This window comes from Apodemus sylvaticus, chromosome 1 (genome assembly GCF_947179515.1).
Source record: "Apodemus sylvaticus chromosome 1, mApoSyl1.1, whole genome shotgun sequence".
NCBI lineage: Eukaryota > Metazoa > Chordata > Mammalia > Rodentia > Muridae > Apodemus > Apodemus sylvaticus.
In genome coordinates this window covers 391347-416698 of record NC_067472.1, presented here as the reverse complement: position 1 = coordinate 416698, position 25352 = coordinate 391347, and the positions used below count along the sequence as shown (strand labels likewise).

The window sequence follows — 25352 nt, the reverse complement described above, 5'->3', positions numbered from 1 at the left end:
ATGTTCCCTCTAGGCCCATGGAGAGTGGCACTATTCCCTGTTGTGGCCTTGTTAGAGGAAGTGTGTCACTGGGGCCAGGGATGGGCTTTGAGGTTTCAGATGCCCAAGCCAGGTCATGTCACTCTGTTTTCCTGCTGCCTGCAAATCCAAATGTAGAATTCTCAGCCTTTTTCCAGCACCATGTCTGCCTGCATGCCACCATGCTTCCCCCCATGGCAATAACGGACTAAACCTCTGAACTGTACACTAGCCCCAGTTAGATGCTTTCTTTTATGAGTTGCTGTGGTCATGGTGTCTCTTCACAGCAAAAGAAAAAAAAAAAAACTCTAACTAAGACACCTAGGGTTTTGTTTTGTTTTTGTTGTTGTGGTGGTGGTGGTGGGGGGGGTGTGTGTCTGTGTGTGCACAGCTCTGAGGATGTGGGCTCTGAGGATGGAACTCAGGTTCTTGTACTTTCAAGGCAATCTGTTATACTGTTATACTGACTGAGTTATTTCCTCAAACCACCCCTTTATTCTTCTATATCACATGTGTTTGTCATCTTTTTTTTTTTTTCCGTTTTTCAAGACAGGGTTTCTCTGTATAGCCCTGGATGTCCTGGAACTTACTCTGTAAACCAGGATGGCCTCGAACTCAGAAATCTGCCTGCCTCTGCCTCCCAGGTGCTGGGATTACAGGCATGCACCACCACTGCCCGGCATGTTTGTCATCCTTAAGTAGCACTTTGTTTTGTTTTTAGTGTTAAAAGGGAAATTTTCCCTGGGCATGATGGCACATGTCCTTAACCCTAGTACTTGGGAAACAGAGGCAAGCATATCCCTGTGAATTCAAGGCTAGCTTGGTATACATAGTGAGTTCCAGGCCCATCAAGGCTACACAGTACGACCCTGTCAAAATAAAGAAAAGAAAAGAAAAAGAGAGAGAGACAGAGACAGAGACAGAGAGACAGAGACAGAGAAACAGAGACAGAGAGAAAGAAAAGGAAGGAGGGAAGGAAGGAAGGAAGGAAGGAAGGAAGGAAGGAAGGAAGGAAGGAAGGAAGGAAGGAAGGAAGGAAGGAAGGAAGGAAGGAAAGAAGGAAAGAAGGAAAGAAGGAAAGAAGGAAGGAAGGAAGGAAAGAAGGAAGGAAGGAAGGGAGGGAGGGACATTTTCTTAGACCAACTATATTGAGTAGTTTGTGTTTAAGCAAAACCAAAAGTGATTCTGAGACTATCAACCAACATTAGACAGCTCTTAGAAAAGAACAGACTGAGACATAGAAAACAAATAAATTGGCTATGACCTCCTCAATCAATATGTCAGTTTGTTGCAGACTTACTAGTTGTTTACAACTTATGTCTTAGTCAAGGTTTCTATTCCTGCACAAACATCATGATCAAGAAGCAAGTTGGGGTGGAAAGGGTTTATTGAGCTTACACTTCCACATTGCAGTTCATCACTAAAGGAAGTCAGGACTGGAACTCAAGCAGGAGCTGATGCAGAGGCCATGGAGGGATGTTTCTTACTGGCTTGCTTCCCCTGGCTTGCTCAGCCTGCTCTCTTATAGAACCCAAGAGCACCAGCCCAAAGGTGGTACCACCCACAAGGGGCCCTCCCCACTTGATCACTAATTGAGAAAATGCCCCACAACTGGATCTCATGGAGGCACTTCCCCAACTGAAGCTCCTTTCTCTGTGATAACTCCAGCCTGTGTCAAGTTGACACACAAAACTAGCCAGTACAACTTAGTTAATTGGTTACTAGAGCTCCTGCAATCACCCAAAACCCTATAAGTACCATTAAAGTTCTTCATTGGTTTGGTATGCTGAGTCCAGAGCAGATATCAGGGCATATTGAAGGCCATTTACAAAATATCTTGGCAAAATGGAAATGGCATACAGTTCACTCTTTTTCAATTGTATTTCTGTCACTCACCTTATGTTCCAGGTGCCACATTTTTCATGTTGCTATAATTGACTCATTAATACTGCTCAACAAGATCTGCTGAATAAACACCAGCCTTTATCCATTCTACTGCTTCTGAACATTTGAGCTATTTACTGTTTGGGGCAATTAAAAACAATGCTGCTATGAACAGTTATAACTACTTTATTAGGGTGTGATGCACCTCATCATAAAAATTTACCCACAATAAAGAGATTATTAATTCACACGGTTGTGCAAACCTTACCGCCATCGAATTTAGGACCATTTCCATCACTACCAGAAGGTCCTTAATGCCTATTTGCAGCAAATCCCACCTGCTATAGACAACCACTGATGTGCTCTCTGGAACACTGTCTTTTCTAGAAATTTCATATAAGTAAGTTGCAGACAACAGCAGTCTATTGCATCTGGCTCCTTTCTCGGCACATAATGTTTTAAGGCTCATCCACCTTGCTCCATGTTTGATCTTTTTCAGTGCTGAAGACTGTTCCACTCTGTGCCTTTGCTTATTATTGCTCAGTAACTAAAAACTTGTTTGAATTTCAAGTTCTGGATGAGAGACGCTCTGAAATATTTTCATGCAAGGCTTTGTGGAGACCTGTACTTTCATTTCTCCAGTATAATTAGTGGGACAGAAAGTAATTTTATGTTTGATTTTTTTTTTAATTTGAAACACACTGTCCCCAGGCTGGCCTCAAATTTGTAATTTTTCTGCCGCAGCCTCCCCAGTGATGGGAAAGCAGATGTGTACCATCAGGTCTGGCTATATGTTTGACTTTTTTCTCATTTTTTTTTTGAAGTGCTGGAGATGGAACCCAGAACCTTGCCTATGCTCATAAAGTGTCCTACCACTGAACCCACAGCCCGTGTTTAACTATTTAGAAAAAAACAAAAAACAAAAAAACAATGTACTTGGCAGACAGTTCTTCATATATTACCCTGCACTGTGTTCATACCAAAGTGAATGAAACAAACTTGTTTTCCAAGGTGACTGGGCCATTTTGCATTCACCACTATTGTCAGAGCAGAACTGAAGATGAGTGGGAGGAAGAAAAAATTCCTTTAGGGGGTGCATGAATAGAGCACTGAGGTCAGATGTAGGGAATTCTAAATAAATCACCACAGCTTATCCGTGGCTAGGGATATTCAGAGATATGAGTGTTTAGAGAAACAAGTTGCAAGGTGAAGGTGGAACACAAAACTAGGAAAGCAAGGCAGGGTGTCTTGCCATTTTCCCTGAGGAGCTCCTTCAAGGTTCACAGGAAGGAACTGGGGCCCAGAGACCAAGGTCTCTTCAAAGTCCCCACCAGGGCCCAGTAAAGTCACTTCACCCAGAAATGTCTCCAGTGTGTCTATCTCTAGAATCACAGAGGGCAAAGTCCAAAACTTGGCCAGAGTTATGGCATGGACAAGGTCAAGGCCCTTCAAAGAGATTCCTCCAGTGCCTACAAAGCCTACAGCATGGAAGTTGATAGGAAAAGTCACTTCGAGGTACTCCTCAGAGCCTGGCAGAAAGGCTAGTGAGAATGTACTACCCAACACACAGTATCTCTAGCTTCTTAGTGCCTGGACAAACTGCCTCATTACCCAGGGCTGACCACACACTTCTGGAGAACCCAGTCCATCTACAGTCTGTGTGCAGCTTCTCATGGCTCAGTTCTGCTACCAGCAAAGGAAACAGTCAGGCTAAGGATGTGTGGGGAGAGGAACATAGCACAAACAATGTCCCACCCCTTCTGTCTAGCCTGCCAAGCACACTTTAGAAGGAAGCTGAGATGAGGTCCATGTCCACCTGTCTTCCTGCCCCCAACTGATGCATGCATTATTTTATGAAAACAAAACAAAAACTTTCACACTCTGCCCAATTCTGTCTACTGCATTCTAGATTCTTGGAAAGTGAAGAACAGGCAGTTCAACTCCATGGGAGATACTGGAAGATATCTGTTATCTGCTCTGCCTCAGAAAGAGCTGGAGAATTCATGGCTAGGTTGAGGCCTATGTTCAGTGATGAAAAGTAAATGTTTATTTAGCTCAGATGTGGAGCAGACACCCACTCTGTGGTTTCCAAAGTCACTAATGGCAAAATCTCCCTTTGTGTAGAAGTCATGTGTGCACCTAAGGTCATTTAAAAGGCCTTCCTGATCATTTTCTTTCTGGACCAAATGTCCACGCAACACTTGAGAATGACTAAGGGTGGCAGTGGGAAGCAGTGTGTCCAAGGATGCTCACACTCCTATATCCACCCAGGACCTCTCTCTACCATCACCTATACCCTGAGGCTGCAGGAACTAGACAAGGCATTTGATCTTACTCACATAAACATTTTAGACTTGGGCTGTGGAGATGGTTCAGCAGGTAACAGAACTTTCCATGCAAGCCTCCATGCAAGCCTCCCAGTCTAAGTTTAATCCCTGGAACCCACTCAAAGGTAGAAGACACTACTCCTGAAAGTTGTCCTCTGACCTCCACACTTGTGCTGCAATGTGTGTGTGATACACACACACACACACACACACACACACATACACACACACAGTGTGGGGGGGTGAGCATACAAAAACACAATAATAGTTTTTTTTAAGCTTTATACCCACTCAACCCAGGGACTAAGAAACATGGAGGAGCACAAAAGTCCTGTTTCTTGTTTCCTCTAGTCTGTCTAGAGGAAGCAGACATAGTAACCAGAAGGTTTAAACTTTGCTTGCTGAAGTTTTTCTCAGAACTCTCCTTCAGAGCTTGAAAACTTTGCATACATTGAAAGTATGCAGGCTGCATAGACAGATGTACAGAGTAGAATTTTCCATTTATAGAATAATAATCTTCATACCATTCTGGGGAGCACCATGCTTGTGATAAGAGCTCAAATTCATTGTCAGCCAATTTGCCAGGTTTCTGTGGGAGACTTTATTTTTGGTGTTGGGGAGGGGGCGGGAGGATGTGGGCATAAAGGGTGATTTTGAACTTGAGTTCAACACAAACTTTAAAAATGAACTACATAGCCAAGTGCAGAGTATCCCTGCCTGGTTTTGGGTCTCTACCAAACAGTGGAAACTAGGACATGAGAAAGAACATGAAACATATCTTCAGGCCCTAACTTGACAGTTGATCAGAAGTCCCTTTCTTGCTTCAGGTTCTGTCCCTGTCTCCAGTGGACACTGTACAGCTCCCTGCAGGCAGGAGCTCATGTTGAATTTCTTGTAGAATGTATGGAAGCATCATCTATCAATTAAAAAGCCCATGGCCTCAGTTGAGTCAGGAAGTAGAAGGTAGGAGTTCCAGAGTCGGTGTGTGTGTGTGTGTGTGTGTGTGTGTGTGTGTGTAATTCTGGGAAAGAGTTAGGCATGGGAGATTTGCCCCAAACTCAGAGGAGACAGATGTATGAAGCTGAGAAAGTAACCAGCCACGTGGCATTCACAGAATAAAATCAACAAGGAGATCCGCCTCAGAACACTGAAGGAGACAGTTGCATGAGACTGAGGAATTAGACTATAATGAACAGATAATTAAGTTATGAGCTAGTCAAGAAACAAGCCAAAATTATTGGTGTAGGCATTTATTCTTATAAATAAATAAGTGTCACAGAGTCATTATTTCAGGGAACAAAGAGGCTGGGTGGAAAAAGCACAAGGCTACAGGCTCAAGCAAAGTCACATCATTCTGACTTACTTCTTTCCAGCTACCCACTGATGCAAATACCAACTTAACCTAAAAAAACTTCTGTGCTGTGGTGTTCAGGGAGGTCACCTGCCCTGAGTCCTGATTCTGACTGTCACATAGTCACTATTTGACCTTCAAGAATTCCATCGCTGTGCAGTGGTGATACATGCCTTTAATCCTAGCCCTTGGGAGGCAGAGGCAGGCGGATTTCTGAGTTCGAGGCCAGCCTGATCTACAGAGTGAGTTCCAGGACATCAAGGACTACACAGAGAAACCCTGTCTCAAAAAAGCAAAAAACAAAGAAACAAAAACAAACAAACAAACAAAAGAACTCCATCTCTTCTTGGGGGTCTCATTTTCTTCACCTATAAAGACTAAATTAGATGATCCCAAAGACTCCTCTGACAAGTGATGTTTCACCAGTACATTCATTCTAACACTAACCCAAACCAGAACCAAGTTCTGAGCATCCTTTGCCAGGTACATCGAGACATGTGTGAAGTGGGAATTTCTGGTTTCATTGGAGACTTAGTTGTGTCATATGACATTTTTCCTGAAAACTGTTTTATGAGAGAATGTTTTGCTGAAGCAGACACATGATAGTACATTTTACTAAGAACAGACACGGTGTTTCTCTGGGAACTGTCTGGTGAAGGGACATGTGATATTTTGCTGAAATGGATTCTTGAGAGGACACAATGTTTGGAAAGAGTATAAATATAACCCAACAGAAAATGGATCACTCTGTGGCATTGGTTTGCCTTGCTTTCTTTGCTGATCTTCACTTTTTGTGACTTCATAGAGAGTAACTTGCCAAAAATACTTCTCATATTTTGGCAGCTTTCTGCCACTTCCATGGACTCATCGGATTTTTGGAGCCTCATGTTTCTTCTGGATCCATCTGCTGCTACTGATTCATGTTTGGTGACACTATTGACCTGGACTGCTGATATCCTGACAACGAAGATCAGAATCATCCCCAAAGAACTACTTCTAAACAGGTCCATGATCCCTTGTCCTATTAACCTTTCTTCCTCCCCTACCTTTGGTCGACTATAAGAGAGCTTGGTGTGTTTTAGAATCCTTATTAAAGTAGATTTGTTTAAAAAAAAAAAAATCTAAGCCAAAACATGTGAATGTGGCCTACCACCTAATGAAAGCTGATAGTATCAGGGGTCCTATCACCTTGCTTCCATTGACACTGCAAGGTACAGAGTGGGAAAAGCAAGATCAGCTCTCTCCCCTGCTGAGCCAACAAAAGGAAGGCATATTCTGTCCCTCATCCTAGGTCACGTTCTAGAAGAGTCCTCGGTGCCTTTTCCTAGTTTCAAGTTTTGTTTGTTTTTTTGTTGTTGTTGTTTTGTTTTTTGAGGTTGGTGTTTATCATTTTAAGTTGCTTCTTTTCCAGGGAAGGACATGACTACCTCTTTGTCTCCTAATAATTCCTTTGTTTTCCGGGGTTTTACCAAAAAGAGAAAATGTTACCTGTTTCAAAGCATTGAATATGCTATTTTTCAAGTTTCACAGACACTAGATTTCTATATAAGCACCCTGAAGAGGAGCTTCACACAAACCAGCCTGTAGTAACAATTTCTAGCCCAGTTGTAGCCTCTATCTAAGTAAGTGAACAGCCTATGGCCCTAGTTTCTGAACACCTGCTGGACCTGCTGTGATCCTCCACTACTCGCTACCATATAAACCATATAAATCATGAGCTTCCTTCCTGAGCCTCAAGGTTTGTGGGAGGACTTCACCCTGTGGAAAGAACTCCAGAGCGCTGTGCCTTCTGAAGTCACCGGGTCTCTAGCTGGGTTTTGATGGGAGTTAGCGCCTTGCCTCCTACAGCTTTTCTTGCTGATGAAAGAAAGGGGAAAGTAGTTGCTTCTAACCATAAACCTGGCCCAACCAAAGCTGCAAGTGGATGCATGCATCCCAGTAGCTTCATCGCGATCTGTGCCACCTACATCCTCAATGAAAAACAAAAACAAAAACAAAAGCTGGGTCACCCGCTGAGGTCTCCACGCTCGTGCAAAAGCAAGCCCCAGCCACTGCCTCATCCAGCCTCTTTCTGCACAGCCATTCCCTCCCTGCAAGCGCCGCCCGCCCCTTCCCCAGTCGCCACCAATCAGAGTCCCGACCGGCGCCCGCGGAGTCAGGTCCGCAGCCATTGAGCGCCAGGGCCCGAGGCGGCGTCTCACCCGCCCCCTCGCAGGATGCCAGGCGCCCCGCAGCTGGTGAGGTGGGCGCAGCGCGCTGGGCGCAGGAAGCGCGCAGGGTTGGAGAAGAGCGCGCGCCCGCCTCCGCTCCGCCTCCGTCCGGGGGCGCGGGCGCAGTGGCCCCGGCGGAGGATCGCAGGGGGCAGGGCCGAGACAGCGAGGAGGGGCACAGGAGAAAGCGGGAGCGATAAAAGGAAGCAAGGCTGCCCCACCCCGCGGCAGGCCAGCGGGCAGGCTCCTGCATCCCTTCTGTCCCGCCCTTGCCGGTGGCGGCGGCGGGGAGGCGCGCGGCCCGTTGCCGGCCCATGGAGGCTTTCCCTTGGGCGCCACGCTCGCCCCGCCGCGCCCGCGCCCCCGCGCCTATGGCGCTCGTGCCCAGCGCCCGCTACGTGAGCGCCTCGGGCCCGGTGCACCCGCAGCCCTTCAGCTCCTGGAACGACTACCTGGGGCTAGCCACGCTCATCACCAGGGCTAGCGACCGCGGCTCCCCGCATGAGGGGTCCGGGCCCACGGCTGTGGGGCCCACGCTGGGACCGCCCGAGGACGATGAAGACGATGACGGCGATGAGCCGGAGGCCGAGGGCCGCTACCTGGGCAGCGCGTTGGAACTGCGCGCACTAGAGCTGTGCGCCGGCCCCGCTGAGGCCGGGCTGCTAGAGGAGCGCTTCGCTGAGCTGAACCCGTTTGCAGGGCGCGCCGCTGCGGTGCTGCTGGGCTGCGCGCCCTCTGCCTCCGCCGCCTCCACCACCGAAGTGACGCCGCGCGAAGAGCCAAGCCCTGCGTGGGCTGCTGAGCCTCGTCTGCACGCGGCCTCCGGGGCGACTGCCACGCGTCTGCTGAAACCGGAGCTTCAGGTGTGTGTGTTCTGCCGGAACAACAAGGAGGCGGTGGCGCTCTACACTACACACATCCTCAAGGGCCCGGACGGCCGGGTGCTGTGCCCGGTCCTGCGCCGCTACACGTGCCCCCTGTGCGGCGCCAGCGGCGACAACGCACACACCATCAAGTATTGCCCGCTCTCCAAAGTGCCACCGCCCACCGTCCGCCCGCCGCCGCGCAACAGGGACAGCCTGCCCAGCAAAAAGCTGCGCTAGGAGCGGGCTGCATCGAGCTGCGTACACCTGAAACCTGCGCTCCTCCCCCTTGGCTCAACTTGGGAAGTCGTCTTATTTTACGGAAGCCGCAGGGTGAAGCACTTTCTTGTAGAGCGGTCGGACTCTGACGTTGAAATCTTGAATTTTGTCCCTAGTTTTTAAAACGCGCATCCAGGACGGTGAGGGCTGAACAGATGTACCACCGGTTGAAGTGTGAGGTGAATGAGACGCTGTTTACTGTATTCGTCGGTCTATTTTAGGTGCGCATCTGTATGAAATTTTCTCTGATCTTGGATGTTTCGTTTTATGAATGGAGGCACTTTATTAGGTCTAGAGTATTTTTAATAGCCTCTGTCTGAACTGAGTGTAAGACTAACAATTGTATGGTATGTCGGCAAAATGACTATTTTATTGTTTGATGCAATTAATTTATTTTAGTTTGTCATTCTAATTGCAGGTAAAGCAACTTAGTACACTTGCCAGTATTGAGAGGGTTTTCCTCCTCGTGGCTTGTTTCTGTCCTAGATGGGAGGCTTAAAGGCACAATCTGTAGCAAGTAGAATACAGTTCCTTACCCTTTTATGCATCAGATATTCTGAATTAGCAAGTAGTCCTTCCAACCCTTAAAATTAACTGTGCCAAGGCTTAATGATATCGTGTACATATTTGGAAATGGTGCTGTTTAAGAGACGTGCATTTATACAGTGACAGTATTATGAATCTATTAATCTCCCCTGTAACTCCTACTTAGCATTTTCTCTATGCACCACCCAATTCTTTGTGTCAGATGTTAAGACATTTTCTCCTCAGAAAGGAGGAAACATATAGAGCAGTGTTAACCCACCTTGATTACTCAAGTTCAGGATTCCTAAATAGGAAATGGGGTACTATAATGCAATAACTTGAGTTCCAAAAGGTTCTACTCTGGTATGTTTGCCATTCAATTTACAGAGGGTGTACCAGAATAAACACTTCAAGGCTGTAAAAATTACGGTTGGATACAAGTATAACCTCCCTCCTCTTGGTGGTTCCACTATTACGTTGAGACCCTTGTCTGCTTCCAGAACCCTAAAACATCTTCATGCAAAAGTTCTTAACTCTTTCCAGAACTCCTGTAAATCCATCATACTGAGTGCTGGAATATGGCACAAAACTAGCATCTAGCATCTAGACAGAAAAGGCAAAGATAAAGGCAAAGTAAGATAAATTCAGACATGCACCAACCACTATCTGCAAATAAAAGAGATTAAGTATATAAGGCTTGTAATTGTAAGATTTAGCTAGGAATACTGAGAGGCTAGACTGCTTTTCGTATTAAGTAGCGTCTTTACAGCAAACTTACTTTCTTAAAGAGGCTGACGTGAAAATACTGACAGCTGTAAGCCCTATTGGTAAAAAGGAGGACGTTCTTAGCAATGAAGAAAGCTATCCCTGTTATAGCCCCACAGTTATATTCACTGGGCCTGAACTAAATAAAACCATGTTCCTTGTTATTTTGCTAGAAAACATACCACTTATTCTGAGACGAAGTTTTTCAAGGCAACGTAAATTCACATCCTTGAACTCTGATCTGCCTTTTCAAAAAGGTATTCTAAATGTTAAAAGATTTGCTGTAATCCCACCAGTTATTTCCCAAGGCATGTATTTAAGTACATGAGCTGAACCATGATCACATGTACCTAATGACAACTTTTAATTTTTGACATCTTACCAGAACTAAAGGCTGCTGAAACTGGCATGAAACATTCCATGGTATTGAAGACTCTGGAAACTATCCTCAGTTAGGTAGCTGTTATATTAACAGGGAGATACCTGTCAGGAAAGCGCTTCTAAACACGAGGACCCAAGTTCTATCCCCAGCACCTACATAAGGACATAGTGGTGTGCCTATAACCCCAGTGCCGATAGGCAGAAGCCAGCCTTACTACAAGGATGAGCTCCAGGTCTGAGTGAAAAAACATGATCTGAAGTTGGATCTCCACATTCCCCTGCATATTTGCAATAATTTAAACCAAATTTAACTGTGGTTGCATCACTGTGGAGGCAGAGCCTCACTAGCGCCAGGTATGGAAAACTCCAGATTCAAAAGAAAGACCTTTTAAGAAAACAATGAGTAGGGCAACTTGACTTCTGACCTCCATGTACTTGCACACAATAGTATCCACACAAAACTGTATCCCACACGGTATTCTCCAACCCATACCCTGTTTCCCAGCTAACAGATATTGAAAGTGTACAATACAAGCAAGAACAAAACTTGTTTTTCTAATATTTTAGAAAAAATAAACTTAGCCCTAAAAATAGTAATTCCTTTAATCCTGCTACCCAGGAGGCAGAGGAAGGCTAAGCAATCCTTGGAATGCAATGTTATAAAGGTTTTGCAAAAAAAAAAAAAAAAAAAAAAAAAGTTTACAGTAGATATCCAGGTTTAGGGCCAGGGAGAATGCACAAAACCCTAGGATGCCTATTATTAAAGGAACAGAAATTAAACTTGATGCCCAAAGTTTCATATAACACTTTGATAAACTTGGCTTCTGCCTAAGGCACTCTGGACCTGGCTAGACCACAAAAAGGCACAGCATTGTGACAGTTTCACAGAAAGACAAAGGGTTGTGCTGTGCTTTAGCCTGCATTGTCTATCCAAACTTGTTAATTTTAATAGCTTTTTACCATTTTGTACTTTATTTTTCCTATAAAGTTCTTTTCAGAAGTTAAATGGCTTTGATTAAAACTTTTGTTAGATACAGTAAACCAAAACTATGTATTTCAAAACTATCAGAAATGTGTTTCAGGTTAATTTTATTGTCTTGAGTTTTCTGAGTAACATTCCCTCTAACTTTGCCAAAGTGTCTCTGGGAAAAACTAAGAGTTTCACCAACCAAAACTGACTTGGGAAATTCTGTGATTACAAGCCTTGTGGCACTGGTGGTTCTTGACTAATACCCTATACAGGTTTGATTCCCCTCAGCTCTTCTAAATGTTCTCTCCATCTTCAAGCACAGCTATAGAAGCTTTAAAGGTCCATTTGTTTACAACTGCAGAAGCCAAAGGGCTCACCTGGCACATCCACAAGATTAATCCGCTTTCCTTTAACATGTTGAATGCTGGTGGGGTTGCTGCAGTAGGAGAACTGTGGTAGTCCTTATCATAAAGCAAAAGCATCAGATACTTCTGCCCTAACACTGTTCTCTGGGTTGTCTCCCAGAAAAAAAAAAAAGAAAGCGAAGTATCTAGAAACCCCAACTGAAAGGCTGGGTCTGCAGGAAAACCTGCTCCCCTACCTTGGGCATTCATCTAAATGTAGCTGATCAAAAGAATCACTTGCAGCTGGGCAGTGGTGGTGCATGCCTTTAATCCTAACACTTGGGATCACAGGGTTCCAGGACAGCCAGGGCTATACAGAGAAACCCTGTCTATAAAATAAAATAAAATGAATCACTTGCTCGGAGTCTATGGTGTCACATGAACATCTGGCTCACTAGTGAAAACATACATAGGTTACTGCACCAAATAAAACCAGTGGTCTTTAAAACAAAAAACCAAAAACAAAATGCCAGTACTCTAAGTGCTTTTGCTTGTTTTGACTGAGTGAACCCTCTAGCCACAAGAAAACATCCATGTTTGAAATTCCAGTCCTTGATAACAAAGGAGAAAATCTGGCCTGACAGCTTTAACAGTATAGTATTTTAAACCACTACTTAGTAAAATTTATGGGCTTATACAGACTGTAAGTTTGTGGCAAAAATCCTCTATACTTATGTTGTTTTCCCCCCCAATTCCTGATGAAACCCAAGGTGGTAACTCATGCACATCACCTCAGAGAACATTTCAAGGAAATATTTTCATAAACAAGGGCACTTCACAAACTTGCTGCTACTATTTGCTTTTTGTGTTACTTTTAAGTTATTCTTTTGATACTAACAATGACATATTTTAACAGACCTAATAAAATTCACAGAAACAATATATGGAGTATAGCACCATTGACAAATCAACACTAACACCAATTATGTAAGTATTTTATTTATCACCAAAGAAAAAACACAGCAGCAAATTCTGTGTTGGCTTCAATAAGACCAAATGGTTACTCTCTTTTTAACACAGCTACTACACTCCAAAATTGAAGTCAACACAGTCATCACTACAAATTACTAGTTGAAATAATCTATCCTGAAGAAAGAAAATTAGGAAAAAGAATTTAAACAATTCCTCCAAACCACACATTTATAAATATTGTCATATTTAAAATGCTTGAAAGGCATGAATTAGTGGAAAAGCAGTTTTCTTTTGGCAACAGAAAAAAGAAACCCACAACAGTTTACCAAATGCTCTAGGAACCCAACGCTGTACTTTCTGGATCTGCACTTGAGCAGCATCGTCATGATGATGACTAAAAAATGCTTTATACTCACCTCTCTCAAGTAAAGTCTATAGAAAACCCCATTACAACCAGTGTTTGTAATGTTTACTACACTGATCAGAAGCTATAAACTGCCTAAATGTAGTTAATAGTAAATACCTAAGAAGGTATGTTCCCACTTCTACTGATGGGAAAGCTGTCAGATCAGTTGGCTTAAAGGGTTTTCAAATGTTTCAAGAGAACCTTACCTTATTCCAAATTAGTATCTGATACTTCAAAATCAAAACAAAACAAAAAGATCAATTATATACCAAGATAAGGTGTTTACACCTGAAGGGTTCACATTTTTATTTTTTAGGTTTTTTTAAACAAATGATTGATGAAATAATGCAACACCTTAAGTTCCAGAAAATGGCATGGTTTTCCAACCTCCTGTGAATACAGTGCATGATCAATCTATTATATATGATTAATACAAGTTCATGCTTTTTGTGTTATGGTGAGACAACATTAAAGAATTCAATTTAGACTGGTTGAAGCACAAGTATAATAATCCTTGAATGTGATCAAACCTATGTAAGCCACAAGTTTGACTCCATCATCTTGGGACTTAACGTCGTACTGTGGTCCATCCATCTTCATCAGTTTCATTCTTAGTACGACGAAGGGACTCCCTATCTTTCTCAGCTCTCCAGGATGCTTTCTCTTTCTCACCTTCTCGTTCTCTTTCTCTTTCTCTATCTCTTGAAAGAGCTGGTGGAGGAACACGACGAGGTGGATCCCTCTCTTCAGTCCGGTCATCTTTCCTGTCATCAGCGCGTCTCCAGGAGCTTGCTAGAAAAGTTTAAACATCTTTAAGTGTAGACTTGAACTATTTTTATTGGTTCAAAATAAACAAAAGTGAAACTTAAGAAACTTCCCGAAACTACTTGGAGAACCAACAATGCAGAATCACACTAAAAGCCCCTACATTTGTGTCATTTCTGCCCAAAATCTTTAAAGTATGAACTTGCAGACATAATTGAAAACTGCAAATATTCTAATGGTCATAAACCTAAGATAGGATAGGAAAAAAAATCAGAATATGTTAAGACAAAGTTAAATATGTTAAAGCAAAATATGTTTGTTCTTGAAGAACTTTATCAAATAAGTTATAAAATGTGTAATTTTAAGTTATTAGTTTTAATACTCTTCTGATTCTGCTGAGCAAACTGTTAAAAACATGTGAGGAAAAGTTAAGTACAATGGCACTTTAACGTCACTAGAAGTACTTACGGATACGAATTTGTAGAGGTCAGAAGAAAACTTTTATGGAGTGACTTTTTTGCTACCATGTGGATCCCCCAGATTGAAATCAAGTTGTTAATAGAATACACAAAACCCCTCCTCACTGAGCCATATCACCAGCCTTAATGTCTCCATATTTATATTCTTGTGTTCATCCTCGAGGACTTTACATACTGTCTCCATTTTCATTAAAATCTATTTCTGCTGCCTATCATTCAGTGTATTACTATACTCACTTTGAGAAGAGCTAACATCACAACTTGACAAGTACACTAAATTTACTTGTACCAGGGTTCACATTAATTTTAAAGAATTATAAAGCCCCCATCATGCCATAAGCAGTTTTCCAATATTCCAACTACCAAAATATCTCTACCTTCTTCTCGCTCTGATCTGAGGGGAGGTCCTCTCCGATCTCTATCATCTCTTAAATCCCTTCTGTCTCTCAGGTCTCTCAGATCACGACGATCATCTCTATCCCGCCGACGGTCTTCCCTGTCCCTATCATCACGTCGACTTGAATCTCTCCAGCTTGAAGATTCTTCTGCTGGTCCTCTTCTCCAGCCACCTTCATCCCTGTGGCCATTTAAAGTGAGAAGCTCAGTTCTTGACAGAATATAAGGATAATTATAAGCAACACACCATCTGGGTGGTGTTAGCCATGCCTTTAATCCCAGCACTTGGGAGGCAGAGGCAGGCAGATTTCTGAGTTCCAGACCAGCCGACTAGGATAGCTAGGGCTACATAAAGAAGTCCTGTCTCAAAAGTCCCCCAAAACCACCCCCTCCCCAAGAAAGCAACACACCAAATCCAGTTTATTAATCTGAATTTTAACTAATATCTTGATTTGGTATCTATGGCATAGAAAGCAAACAGACCTCAATTTACCACCTAAAGATCAACAGTAGCACAACCCATATTCCAAGAGCTAGTGCACTAGCCACAAAAAAGATGCTGGCTGTCACACTAAATATTACAGAGAGCTTTTTCTACTAGATTTGCTAGTGGCAAAGCCATCAAGGCAAAGAGAACAAGCTAGGACGGTTCACCACTAATAAAAACTGAGTGTGAATTTCAGGTCACCCTGAGCTACACAGAAAGATGTCAGCTTCTCAAAAACAAACAAAAAAAGGATTAAGACCAACTAAGCTGATTCACTGCTCTAAAACGTCGGAATGGTAGACATCTGGACTGGTTCCTTTACCAGTTATGTATCCTACAAACAGCCAACAGGTCAAACCCCTACATTCTCATTTTCTAGATGGGGGATGGGAGTATTAATCACTCACATTCTACATGCACCTAAGTGGTAAATGAAACTGGAGCATTATTTCTCAGACTTGGAATGCACAGCAGAGTTTAAGAGAAACTTGTTACCACAGTAGGTCATTACTAACCTGGGTCTTCTGAAACGATCCTCCCGGTCCCCATCTCTCTCTCTATCCCTATCTCGTTCAAGGTCCTTGTCATTCTCCTCTCGATCTTGATTATCTCTGTCCTTCTCTTTGTCTCTATCCCATTCACGTTCTTCTAATAGTCTTGTTTCTCGGGGTGGACCCCAACTCTCTTCTCTAGCCTTTTCTTTCTCTCTCCATCCACCTAGTTTATAAAAAGAAGCAATTTTGTTAACAAATTAGCAATTGTAGGTTTATGTAGTACTGAGGATTTAACAGAAGGCCTTATGTATTCTAAGAAAATGCTCTATCATCCAAGCTCATCCCCAACCTTTACAAAGATATCTTAGCATTAATTTATCATCCTAAACACAAACTGAAGATACTCTTAATCCCCTTTAGCAAAAGAGGATGTATATCTACGAATAGTTGGTCATTAACAATTTTTGAGTTATGTATCTATACGGAAACTTAAACAGTCTGGATATAATGTTTCATAAAAAGAGTATCAGATTTCTCCTTGTGTACATTGACTGCCAGTAACTAATTTTACCAGACTACTCAGTTAAGCAGGTAACTTCAAAGTTTACTGAGAGTGACTACCCAATTATGAATTTAAACCCTGTAACACTTATCAAAGACTCTTCCTTAGTCCTGTCCTCTGCAACATCATTCAACCATCTAGTCATAAAACAAGGATAAATGCTTTGATTCTACCTAGTGTCACACATGAAGTAAGGTCAAAGTTACCTAAGTTCTCACTTTTACTGCATCATCACCATTGTACCTGACCTTCACATCAACAAGTACTAAAATACAGACTTAAATCGCATTTATATTAACTTGTTTAATCCTTAAGTCAATCATCATCACTGCCAGATTGTTCATTTTTTAAAGACCTTCTCTATGTAGGCCTGGCTGTCCTGGAACTTGAGTAGACTAGGCTAACCTTGAACTTCTAAAGATCCTCTGCCTCCAAGTTTGTGGAGATCAAAGGCATGTGCCATTATGCACAGCCTACATTCAAAATATTTATAATCGCATAATTAAAACTTGTGGCAATTTTACAATCACTCAGTTCAGGGGAAAAAAAGATGTCTCCTGACACAGGTAATGCCAGCTCAGGTTAGTAGCAAGCACTCTGCCTCCCAGGATCAGCCATTTTACTATTAAAAAAAAAAATCCTTTTAACAAGAAATGACCCTCAAGCATAGGTTAAAATACAATCTCCAGGGCTGGAGAGATGTCTCAGTGGTTAAGAGCACTGACTGCTCTTCCAAAAGTCTTGAGTTCAAATTCCAGCAACCACATGGTGGCCCACAACCATCCATAATGAGATCTGATGCCCTCTTCTGGTGTGTCTGAAGACAGCTACAGAGTACTCCCGTATAATTAATAAATAAATAAATAAATAAATAAATAAATAAATAAATAGATCTTAAAATACGATCTCCAATTTTAAAGGCAAAAGGTTATTAGACAAACTGTTCAGGTTATCAGGACTGCTCGCCATAGATTCACTATTATAAATTATGTTTGAGTAAAGTGGTTTAAACAGAAATGCATCAAGAGACAAATTATGTATTGATGGGTGGCAGAATACAACTACTATAGGATACAACTACAACTTACTGAGAATCTATCAGACTATCAACCACATTTTACAATGGAAGCCACTTGTCCTAAGGTCACATAGTTGATAGTAAAATATGACAAAAGCAAGAAAAGACAAAAGTTTGCCACAGATATCAACATTACTAAAAGCAAAAAGGTGCTAATTAGATCTGAATTCAAGTTTTATTCTGGGTACTGCAGAAAGAACTGGCAGTAGGGGAAAAGTGGCAGAAACCAGTTAGTAAAGAGCTCAAAGAACATAAGTAGGTAGATTTAAGGATCATCAAAAGGTAGATGAGGGCTGGACAGGTGACTCAGTGGTTGACAGCATATATTGTTTTTGCTTGTAACTGCTTTCATTCCATTGCCAGGAAATTTGATGTTCTGGCCTCCACAGGACACCTGCATTCACATGTGCATGCCCATATATAGGAATGCATTTACATGTAATTTAAAAATAATGAATTTTAAAATAATGAGTCTTTTTAAAAGAGCTGAGATAAATGGCAGACTTAACACAAAGGTTAAAACAGAAAGCAGAAAACTCCTAATTTACACATTTAAGACAGTGGTTTGTAAGAGCAGGTGTGTATCAGTAAGCACTCTCAGAACAACAAAAATGAGCTCCTGAGTATGACCCCATGGATGGACAGTTGTGTGGACAAATATTTAAAAAAGAACAACTTTTATGTAAAAGCCACTGCATGGGCACAAAGCGAAAGACCCACTCCTCCCTCATATATATATATTTCACCTTTACATTTAAGCAAATCTATCAAACATTCTACGGAACATCTTAACTTTAAAACTAGATTCTTACCTGGTTTGACAAATGGTCTCCAGGGACCGGGTCTTGCATCATCGCCCCGTCTAGGAACCCGATCATCATCCACATTTCTCCAAGGCCCCCGGTCATCATCTGCACCTCTCCTGGAAATCCTATCTTCAGCAGAATTCCTCCAAGGTCCTCGGTCATCATCCAACCCTCGCCTGGGACCCCTATCATCATCCATTCCCCTCCTGGGACCCCTGTCATCATCAGCATTCCGCCAGGATGATCGTTCATCATCAGCACCTCCTCGTCTTGGTCCCCGATCATCATCCATGCCACGCCTAGGTCCTCTATCCTCATCTGCTGTGCGCCAGCTTCCTCTCTCATCATCCAGTCCCCGTCTGGGTGGTCTGTCATCATCTAGTCCCCGTCTGGGTGGTCTGTCGTCATCTGTGTGACGCCAGCTTCCCCTGTCATCATCACCAATTCGCCTGGGAGGCCTGTCGTCATCTGTATTACGCCAGGAAGGACGGTCATCATCTGCTCCTCTACGAGAAAATCTATCTTCATCGGGACCACGTCTAGGCCCTCTGTCATCATCCAGGCCACGCCTGGGTATGCGATCATCATCAGGTCTAAGAGAAGATTCTCTCTCTTCATCATCCCCCCCAACGCGTCTCAGCCGATCCTCATCTCTCCTGTGAGGCCTCTCATCATCCCGAGTTTCTCGCCTCCACTCCCTAAGGAGAAACAAGACACAGCTTTAAAAACAAAATGGATCCTAGATATCACCACTTCATACAAATCACTAAGTCTAAATTCATTAACTCTGGTCCTTTAAAAACATTTTCTAAATCAAACCTATGCAAAATTCAGTATCCTAAATCAACACAGACTAACAATCAGATAACATCCTTGAAAAAATTGCTCGTATATTTTACAATGAGCTTCCTCTAAACTTTAATTTCTGCATAAAATAAAAAGCCACTGTTCCTGTCTACACTAGCAGTTAAGAACTGAGGAAGTAGCTTAATGGTAGAGTACTTGCTATGCTGTTACCAACCTTGGGTTCTATACCAATTACTACAAAGATGAAAACCAGGTATGGTAAGAAAACAAACTTGTAAATCCAACCCTTGACAATGGTTCAAAAAAGAGATGGACCTGCATAGAATTCTTACAGAAACTTCCCCTTTTTTTCTACATGTCTGATTTTAAATCCCAGACACTAGGATGCAAGACAAAGTGCACTGATTCTACTTACTTTTCTGGTGGGCCTCTTCTCCACTCAGAGTCAGCTTCTGGTCCTTTTCTCCAGGTGCCTTCTGAATCTCTATCTCCCCACCGAGAGTCCTGCAGACAAAGCAAAATGGCACAGAGTAATAAAATTTATGACTACAACTACTGGAGTTACTACCCATCAAGCACTTCATTCTTTAATTAAACAAGCCTCAAGATCCTAAAATAGACTCTAGTTAAAGACAGAGACAACAGGATGAAGAGCTTAACGCTAGCCTTGGCTGTATAAGACCTTGTACTCCCACATAAATAAAAAACTAGGGACTGGAAAGAGCTCAGTGGTTAAGTATATATACTGCTCTTCCGGAGGATCACAGTTCAGTTCCCAGCACCAGCATACCATAAACTCCTGCTCCAGTGAATCTAATAGCTCAGCACTCATGAACAGATACCCCCATGTACATAACTAAAAATCACCCATTAAAAAAATTCTTTTCTGGCCGGGTGGTAGTGGCGCGAGCGTGCACCTCCCCCCACCCCTACCCACCCACACACCTTTAATCCCAGCACACGGGAGGCAGAGGCAGGCGGATTTCTGAGTTCAAGGCCAGCCTGGTCTACAGAGTAAGTTCCAGAACAGCGGGAGCTACACAGAGAGACCCTGTCCTGAAAAACCAAAATCTTTTCTGGGAAAATAAAAAGGAATCAATGAACAGCAGTGTTTTGTTTAAAGGGCAAAGCAATAACTCAGCGTGTCTGAAGCACAAGCTGACAGCTAAACCTGGTGAAAAGGGGGCTCATTAAGTTTGTTTTTTGCTCTAGGAAAGAAGTACAAACCAAATGAAGCAGAGACAGAAGAGCAGATTTAAGGGACATACATGTTGCCATTATGAAAACTGAAGCAGATCTGAAGCAAAGTAAGGAAGGAGATTATGACGGGGGAAACAGTTTAGAAGTCAAAATGACACATGGGCTAATTTAAACTGAACTATGGGCAACAAAACAATACATTAGAAGAATTCAAGAGAGGAGAAAAGCCATTTTTGCATACAAGTAATATCAAGGAGTTGTACCATACATTCTGAATGAAGTTGGAATGGACCCAATCTCTCTCCCAATTGATGGAGAGAATACAAACAGATCCTTGTATCTAAGTAGTCAGAGAATATCAACTAGTTAGAAAAATCAGACCACAATATTACAAGAAAATTCACTGATGTATCTATATGCAATTAAATACATGCACAAGGTCTAGGAAGTCAGCTGATTTTCCAGATAAAAGTCTAGATTCACAATCCAGCACCAAAGAAAAAACAAAAACAAAAAAAGAGAATATTTTCCATACTCACCTTCCTAGAAAGTGGATCATCACCGAGTCTTCTTTCTTCCTCTCTGCGCCTTTCCCTTTCTTCAATTTCCAGCTCTCTTTGCCGCTTTTTCCTTTCTACTTCTTCTAGTTTCTTGACCCGTTCCTGATACTCTCTAAGTTCTTCCTCCCGTTTTGCTCTCTCAGCACGTTCTCTTTCTTCTCGCTCTATGGAAATTTGTCAGGTTACTCAAATGTGCTTCCCACCCATACCTTACTCCTACCATCAGGGTTGCTTTTCTAGTATAAAACATAGTTTAAAGCAAACAGTGATTAAGATTCAAAACACAAACAAAAGCCAGGCGTGGTGGCGCATGCCTGTAATCCCAGCACTTGGGAGGCAGAGGCAGGCGGATTTCTGAGTTTGGGGCCAGCCTGGTCTACAGAGTGAGTTCCAGGACAGCCAGAGAAACCCTGTTTCGAAAAACGAGAGAGAGAGGAGAGAGGAGAGAGAGGAGAGAGGAGAGAGAGAGAGGGGGGGGGGAGAGGGGAGAGGGGAGAGGGGAGAGAGAGAGAGAGAGAGAGAGAGAGAGAGAGAGAGAGAGAGACCTGCCCCCCCAAAAGGAAAAACCCACAAGTAGTCCTCAATGATTTAGGATGGCCCTATACACTAGTCATGCTTTTATTCAGTCACACAAATCTAGGCATAACTGGAAAAAAAGAATCAACCTAGGAACTGTCTCTATCAGACTGGCCTACGGGCATGTCTGTGGGCATATGTTCCTGACTGCTGATTGCTGTGGGCAATACCATCCCTGGGCAGGTGTGCCTGGGCTATATAAGAAAGGTAGCTGACCAAGTCAGAGGGAGTGATCAAGCAAGCAGCTTTCTTCTGTGGTCTTTGTTTCAGTACCTTGAGCCCCCAGCAGAAACTCTTTCTTCCCTCAGTGAGGGACCATGATATGGAATCCAAATAAGCCCTCTCTTTATTCTCTAAGAGCTTTTGTTCAATTTTATTGCAGCAACAGAAACCACAAGAGAACATATTCTACTGAATATATGGGGTTCCAGGTATAGAACCACATATCATTAACATAATGATAATGTTATCATTAATGACACAGGATATTAAAACACCAACAGGAAAAGTATAAAGTATGTAGCTATAGGCTGATAGAGGAAGCAGCACCAATACACTGAATGCACTGGGTTATCTGATCCCTTGGTTTTCTAAATAAGATTGTGAAACATGGCACCCACACCTATCATGCAGTTATCTAATGGTTACTACCATGGTTACCTTTGAGCATCTGTTCCTCTGCCCTCCTCTGCTCTTCCTCTTCCTTTTCTCTGTAGTAAGTTATTTTGCGTTCTTCTTTCCGCTGCCTTTTCCGTTCTTCCAGGCGATTATGCCTTTCTTCTGCTAAACGCTCTTCAAACTGTTTCAGTTTTTCCTGCAAATTGAACAGTTACACCCACAGGCCATTTTTTTAAAAGATATAAACATGAATAAGTTTTACACTTGTAAGTTCACACAATATGAAAGCCATAGAAAGTGGCCACCAAGTAAATACAGAAGCAGAATCTCTTAATGAGTAATACTGTATCATATTTGCTAAATTATGAATTATTAATATTATCTACACACTGGACTAATATCACTATGAGCTGAGTGCTTGCCTGGCACATCTGAGGTAGTAGATTCAACTCCCCCACCTCAAAAAAAAGAGCCACATTTTACACAGTCACTCTATATACTCATGGCTGTCCTAGAACTCACTACATAGACCAGGTTGACCCCCAACTTTGCCTGCCTCTGATTTCCAAGTGCTACTATTAAGAGAGGCATGAATCTGGAAGTAGCTATGTGGTGGGCATGAAATTCTACCACCCACCCACCCACCCACACCCACCTGGAATTTCCCCCAAAATCTCATACTTTAAAAAGATCAACTTTCATCTTTGAAACATTTGAGATTAAAATGTCTCAACTCATCTATACAAATATTGAGTAAATTACCTGCTAAACTTTAATTCAGGACAGATTGTGTTAAGGAAAAAAATCCTCAAAAGAAAACTAAAAGTTCAAAAATTTACTTTTCTCTAAACAAAACTTAGTAAGCTCACCTCATAGACAGATTGCCGGGCAGCTTTGAGCCGCATCACAAATAGATCTCTGTCTTCCAACATTCGTGACATCCGATTCTTATGTTCCAGAGCCTTTTCTCGTTCCAGCTGCATTGTAGTAATCTGAAAGTACACAACACTAAGGTAAACTCCAAAGCATATTATTACTAATTTATCCCAAGATGATTTTAAAATTCTTTAAAACTGAGAAACTTCTCCTTCCCCATTGTATTTGCAGTGAAACCGTAATATCCCAACAGATCCCCTAATAGAAGTCAGAGACAAGAGGTGTGTCCTACAAGAATTTTTAACAGTTTTAATTTTACTGGCAACTAAGGCAAAATGTTAGACTTTCTTCTCAGCCCTATGAAAACATAAAAGCCTCCATACTGTCCCAAGTGTTTTCTATTTCTACTTAAATAGTTATGACTAAGGAGAATTACCACAAATCCCAACGTTTCATTAAAAAAAAACAGGAAGAATTAACACAATCCAATAAGTTTCCAGATGGTAGACCCTGAGATTTCAGATGCCACGGGGCCCCACAAATATGCCCTTTCTCTCATTTGTGTGCACATAAGGCTGTAATTAATAGTTTTTTAAACCTCTATTGTGAACATTTCTTTTTCTAGTAAGTGGCCATTAAAGCATTACGTCTAGCAAAAGAATTTAAAAACTTTTTCTGGCTGACTTATAACTTAAGCTTATGGTCTGTGATACCACAATGAAATGAAAAGCTTACTCTTTCTTCTTCTTGCTGTTCCCACAGGTCCATGTCTTTAACCCTTTGTTCCTCATAAGCACTCTTTATTAAAGGAATTTCTTCCAAACGCTTAGCTCTCTCAAAATAGTCAATCTGAATGGGATGGAAACAAATGCAGTGTTACAAAATAACCTCCTTTTTTGGCTTTTTTTGACACAGGACTGCATACTGTCTGCCTTGGAACTTCCTCTAAAGACCAAAATGAACTCAAACTCAAGAGATCAGCCTGCCTCTGATCCCCAAGTGTAGGGATTAAATGCACAAACACACCGGGCCAAAACAAATTCTTTTTAAGTTATATGAAAAGATTAACAATCCCACTAGGCAAGAAGATCAAGAATTCAAGGGCAATCTCAGCTGTTTGGAGATCAGTTTATAAAAAATGGGGGAGGGGAGAGAAAAGAGACCCATCAATTCACCTTCTTTTCTTGATTCTTCAGGCGTTCCTGAAGTTCCTTCTTTTCTTTCTCCAGTTGTTCAACCTGTTTGGCCATAATAAAATCTGGATCCAGTTCTTCAAGATCCTGATGGCAACACAAACGCAGAATTATCACAAATATTTTATTTACTTACTTATTCGAGTCAGAACTTCTCTATATAGCCCTCGCTATTCTGGAATCCACTATGTAGATCAAGCTGGCCTTGAACTCAGAGATCCACCTGCCTCTGCCTCCCAGAGAGAATTAAAGATGTCTGCTACAACTCCTGGCTCTAGATACTTTTTAGATTTGAAGATTAAATACTTTTAGAAGATTTTAATTATGGGGAAGAGCGCAGATGCCCGAATGTCAGATGGTCAGAAGCCATCTGTTATGGGTACTAGAAACTAATCTTCGTTGGGTATAATGCCAATTATGTTCTTAACCATTAAGCCATCTTCTCCATGCCACAAATTAAAGACAAATATAATTAGCAATCAGCTGTTTTCTAGAATTAAATCCTACTAGTCAGGAAAAAAAATGTCCAAATTAACCAAATGGGAGCTCAAAAGTAAATAAGCAACATACTTCAATGTCAATATCTTTAAATGCTTTAGCACCCAGCTCTGTCTTCTTGATCTGCTCTAACCGCTCCCGAACAGTTTTCTTCTTGATTTGCTCATGTTCTTGAAGGATTCGTTCCTTTTCTCGCTCCTTTGCCTCTTGGCGCAGCCTTTCTTCTTCAGCCTTCCGTACTTTCTGGAGTTCAGCTTCCCTCTGCTCTAGTTCTTCCTTCTCACGTTGAATATTCAGACTCTCAAGACGCTCTTTTCTTTCCTCAATTGTCTGTCTCCGAGCCAGTATCCTCTGATGCTCTTTTCGTGAATTTTTAAGATATGCAGTAACTGCCAACTGATGTTGTTCTTCTTTTTCTTGCTTCAAAAACAAAATGAATTTACAATAATTAATAAATATATACAATAAATATAAATAAATATACAATAAATATACCAGGTATTAGACAGCAATAGTAAAAATAATCGTGAAACACTGGCTTTCCAAGAATATATGTATTTAGATAATGTCATAGCACAAGCTACTGTGGCACTTTCATTCTCTAGCAGTGACACAGCCTAAGACACCATTTCCAAGTCTATTATTGTTCTTGGCACCAAATG

The 25352-nt window shown here is 42.1% G+C and overlaps 2 protein-coding genes across 2 annotated transcripts in view; one reads left to right on the top strand and one right to left on the bottom strand.

The window, feature by feature from the left end:
- Positions 1-7770: 7770 nt before the first annotated feature.
- On the top strand, positions 7771-11668 carry Nanos1 (nanos C2HC-type zinc finger 1). Its single transcript, XM_052182423.1, has one exon. It carries the CDS (start codon positions 8105-8107, stop codon positions 8891-8893), a length of 789 nt encoding a protein of 262 aa, XP_052038383.1. The 5' UTR covers positions 7771-8104; the 3' UTR covers positions 8894-11668.
- Positions 11669-12896: 1228 nt separating this feature from the next.
- Eif3a (eukaryotic translation initiation factor 3 subunit A) overlaps positions 12897-25352 on the bottom strand; it is a 31732-nt gene continuing 19276 nt past the window's right edge. The window contains exons 12-22 of the mRNA XM_052182410.1: positions 24763-25110; positions 24175-24279; positions 23735-23848; positions 22993-23115; positions 22166-22319; positions 20909-21093; positions 19585-19673; positions 18369-19060; positions 15938-16139; positions 14917-15116; positions 12897-14087 (exon numbers count right to left, since the gene is read on the bottom strand). Of these exons, the coding sequence (XP_052038370.1) occupies positions 13864-14087; positions 14917-15116; positions 15938-16139; positions 18369-19060; positions 19585-19673; positions 20909-21093; positions 22166-22319; positions 22993-23115; positions 23735-23848; positions 24175-24279; positions 24763-25110 (2436 nt within the window). The 3' untranslated portion in view covers positions 12897-13863. The remainder of the gene's footprint in view (positions 14088-14916; positions 15117-15937; positions 16140-18368; positions 19061-19584; positions 19674-20908; positions 21094-22165; positions 22320-22992; positions 23116-23734; positions 23849-24174; positions 24280-24762; positions 25111-25352) is intronic.